At 51.4% G+C, this 2,926-nt stretch overlaps 1 protein-coding gene across 1 annotated transcript; it reads left to right on the top strand.

Annotated features, from left to right (window-relative positions):
• LOC119824712 (carbonyl reductase [NADPH] 1-like) lies at window positions 1–2,533 on the top strand. Its single transcript, XM_038345114.2, has 3 exons — window positions 1–429; window positions 926–1,033; window positions 1,889–2,533. Exons 1-3 carry the CDS (start codon window positions 141–143, stop codon window positions 2,323–2,325), a joined length of 834 nt encoding a protein of 277 aa, XP_038201042.1. The 5' UTR covers window positions 1–140; the 3' UTR covers window positions 2,326–2,533.
• Window positions 2,534–2,926: the final 393 nt, after the last annotated feature.

Genomic DNA, 2,926 nt, shown 5'->3' with positions numbered 1-2,926 from the left:
AGACTTCTGTGAGAACCTCCCCAACTGGTCTCCACTAGAAAAACCCTGCTTTTACCTACCCTGCAGCTACTTCCCTGCTACAGAGCTTGCCCCAGGTTCACTGCTCTCCAACCTGACCGCCTATCTATCCACATCCAGCCATGTCGTCCTGCAACCGCGTGGCGCTGGTGACTGGGGGTAACAAGGGCATTGGCTTAGCCATCACGCGTGACCTCTGTAGGAAGTTCTCGGGGGACGTGGTGCTCACCGCCAGGGACCAGACAAGGGGCAAGGCGGCGGTGCAGCAGCTGCAGGCAGAGGGCCTGAACCCGCGCTTCCACCAGCTGGACATCGACGACCTGCAGAGCATCCGCTCCCTGCGAGACTTTTTGCTCAAGGAGTACAAGGGACTGGACGTGCTGGTCAACAACGCAGGCATTGCCTTCAAGAGTAAGCCCTGGGGTGTGCAGAGGACAGGCCGCTTCCCAGCGGTGCCAGGGTGGGGTCTGTTTCTCAGGGCAGCATTGCTGGGGCAGGGGCAGTCTCTCTTGGGAGTCTAAAACAGGTCCCCTGGGAGATAAGGAACAGGGTGAGGGCTGCAGGCAGAGCAGAGCCTCCTTGGACCTTGTGTTTCCTTATCTAGAACGAGTGTATCATATTTCAACTTGTTGAGTAGTAGGGTTGGGGATACTTGAATCCAACTTTTCTGAGAGTGAAATAAACCAGAAATTGAAGAAAGAAGAAGAGTAGGGGAAGAGGTGTTGCATTAAGATCCTGATACTCAGGCTTCCACAGGACTCCAGCAATTCAGTCCTGCTGTCCTTCAAATCAAAGGAACCTTTCTGTTGAGAGTGGGGCACTGCCCTGACTAAATCGCTGGAAGTAGATCTCTGAGGCTCTGGGTCAGGTCCCACCCAGTTAATCCAATCTCTTTCTCCCCTGGAAGATGCTGACCCAACCCCCTTCCACACTCAAGCAGAAGTGACATTGAAAACAAACTTTTTTGGTACCCGAGATGTCTGCACTGAGCTGCTCCCTCTAATGAAACCCCGAGGTGAGTCTGGTGGGTGCTCTCCAGGCCACTCCTCTCCCTTGTGCCTCAGCCTCTCTGAAACATGGACAGAGTCTCTGCTCTTTGGGTCTCAATTCTTTGTGGCCCCTGATTCTCTCTTTGCATGTCCGACTCCTCTGTAACCATCCACTCTGCTTCCAAGGTCTGTTGTTCCACATCCTCACACTTTAGGGGCTGTTAGGATTCCATTCCTCTCTAAAACCTGGTGCACACCAACCGCACCCTGCTGGTCCCAATGCCCTGCCCTGCCCCACAAGACCTCAGACTGTGCCCACACAGTGCCTCCCTCACTCAGCAACACAGCAGGTCTCCACTGGGAAACTGCAACCCCACCCAGGGGGCCTCTTTCTTGAGCGTGCTCCTGTCCAGGGTTTCTACACCCTGTCTACTCAACTTCTCCCTTTTGGTTTTCCCTTAGCTTGTTCCATGCTCTGCAGAACTATCACATAACTGTTTTCAAGAACTGCTAATGCCCCATGTTATTTGCATGGCATGTGATCACCCCTCACTGACCACACACCGGCAATGACAAGTGAGCCCCTGTAGGACTGTGAGGGTCTGGTTTAGAGCTGAGGACGTACAGCTCATCTGAACTCATGTCCTCTCTCCCCGGCTGCTCCTCTGAATCTCCAGAACCTCTGAGGGCTGCTGTTTCTATGGTCACCTGGCTTCTCTGCCCACCCAAACCTTGAAGGAAAGAATACAGTTCTTATTCTACCTCAGCCCTGTTCTGCACATCCTCTCTCACATGGAAGCTTCCTGGTATAAAATCTCTCCAGAGGTAAAGTGCCATCCTTGCGTATACATCTCTACATAGCAATCTCTGCTGTGTTTTAGGCAGAGTGGTGAACGTATCAAGCATGGCGAGTCTCATGGCCCTGAAAAACTGCAGCCCGGAGCTGCAGCAGAAGTTTCGAAGTGACACCATCACAGAGGAGGAGCTGGTGGGGCTCATGAACAAGTTTGTGGGGGACACAAAGAAAGGAGTGCATGAGAAAGAAGGCTGGCCTAATAGTGCTTATGGGGTGAGCAAGATTGGGGTGACAGTCCTGTCGAGAATCCATGCCCGGAAACTCAGCGAGCAGAGGAGAGGGGACAAGATCCTCCTCAATGCCTGTTGCCCTGGGTGGGTAAGAACAGACATGGCAGGACCAAAGGCCACCAAGAGCCCCGAAGAAGGAGCAGAGACCCCCGTGTACTTGGCCCTTTTGCCACCAGATGCAGAGGGACCTCATGGGCAGTTTGTTCAGGAAAAACAGGTTGAACAATGGTGAACTCAACTCTCACCTCTTCCCACATCACCTCTCCATATTTGTATCCTGTTGGTGAGGGCCAAGGGGCATTGTTAATATACTAACACAATATACTGATTTAACATTCATTAACCACTTGACTGATTGACCTTTGTAATTCTATGAATTGCTTTATGATTATCTCTATGATACAAGCTGTGAAAAAGTAAATTCTGGAAAAAAATAAAAATACGATTATTTGTAAAAAATACAAAATTATTTGTATAATTTTGGGAATTCCCTTATGTGTATGAGCATCTTGTCCAGGTGGATGGGCATGTACTACGTGCATCAAGTGCTCCTGGGGACCAGAAGAGGGCATGGGCTCCCCTGGAGCTTGGGTTAAAATAACTGAGGTCTCTACAGGAGCAGCAAGTGCTCTCACCGCTGAGCCCTCTCTCCAGTCCTCATTGTGCAGCTTCTGCCCCTGCAAAATCAGCTTCATCTCAGGGGTTTAATCAAAACCAAAGTCAGGGCCAATGGAAGGAAGAGCACAGCTGCAGTCAGTGGAGATCTCAAGTGCCAGGTCAGAACACAGGGGACTCTGTGACCCCCGCCAGCTGTAGCAGGCACACAGGTGTGT

This window comes from Arvicola amphibius, chromosome 10 (assembly GCF_903992535.2).
Source record: "Arvicola amphibius chromosome 10, mArvAmp1.2, whole genome shotgun sequence".
Taxonomy (NCBI): domain Eukaryota; kingdom Metazoa; phylum Chordata; class Mammalia; order Rodentia; family Cricetidae; genus Arvicola; species Arvicola amphibius.
The sequence above is the reverse complement of the archived record's forward strand: the minus strand, read 5'-3'. Positions and strand labels throughout refer to the sequence as shown.

What these genes read in the sequence shown, in the direction of transcription:
- LOC119824712 (XM_038345114.2), top strand. Translation starts at nt 141, where the DNA reads ATGTCGTCCTGCAACCGCGTGGCGCTGGTGACTGGGGGTAACAAGGGC. An exon ending in CGCAGGCATTGCCTTCAAGA is followed by an intron (nt 430 to 925) that starts GTAAGCCCTGGG and finishes CTCCCCTGGAAG; the next exon opens with ATGCTGACCCAACCCCCTTC. An exon ending in CCCTCTAATGAAACCCCGAG is followed by an intron (nt 1,034 to 1,888) that starts GTGAGTCTGGTG and finishes GCTGTGTTTTAG; the next exon opens with GCAGAGTGGTGAACGTATCA.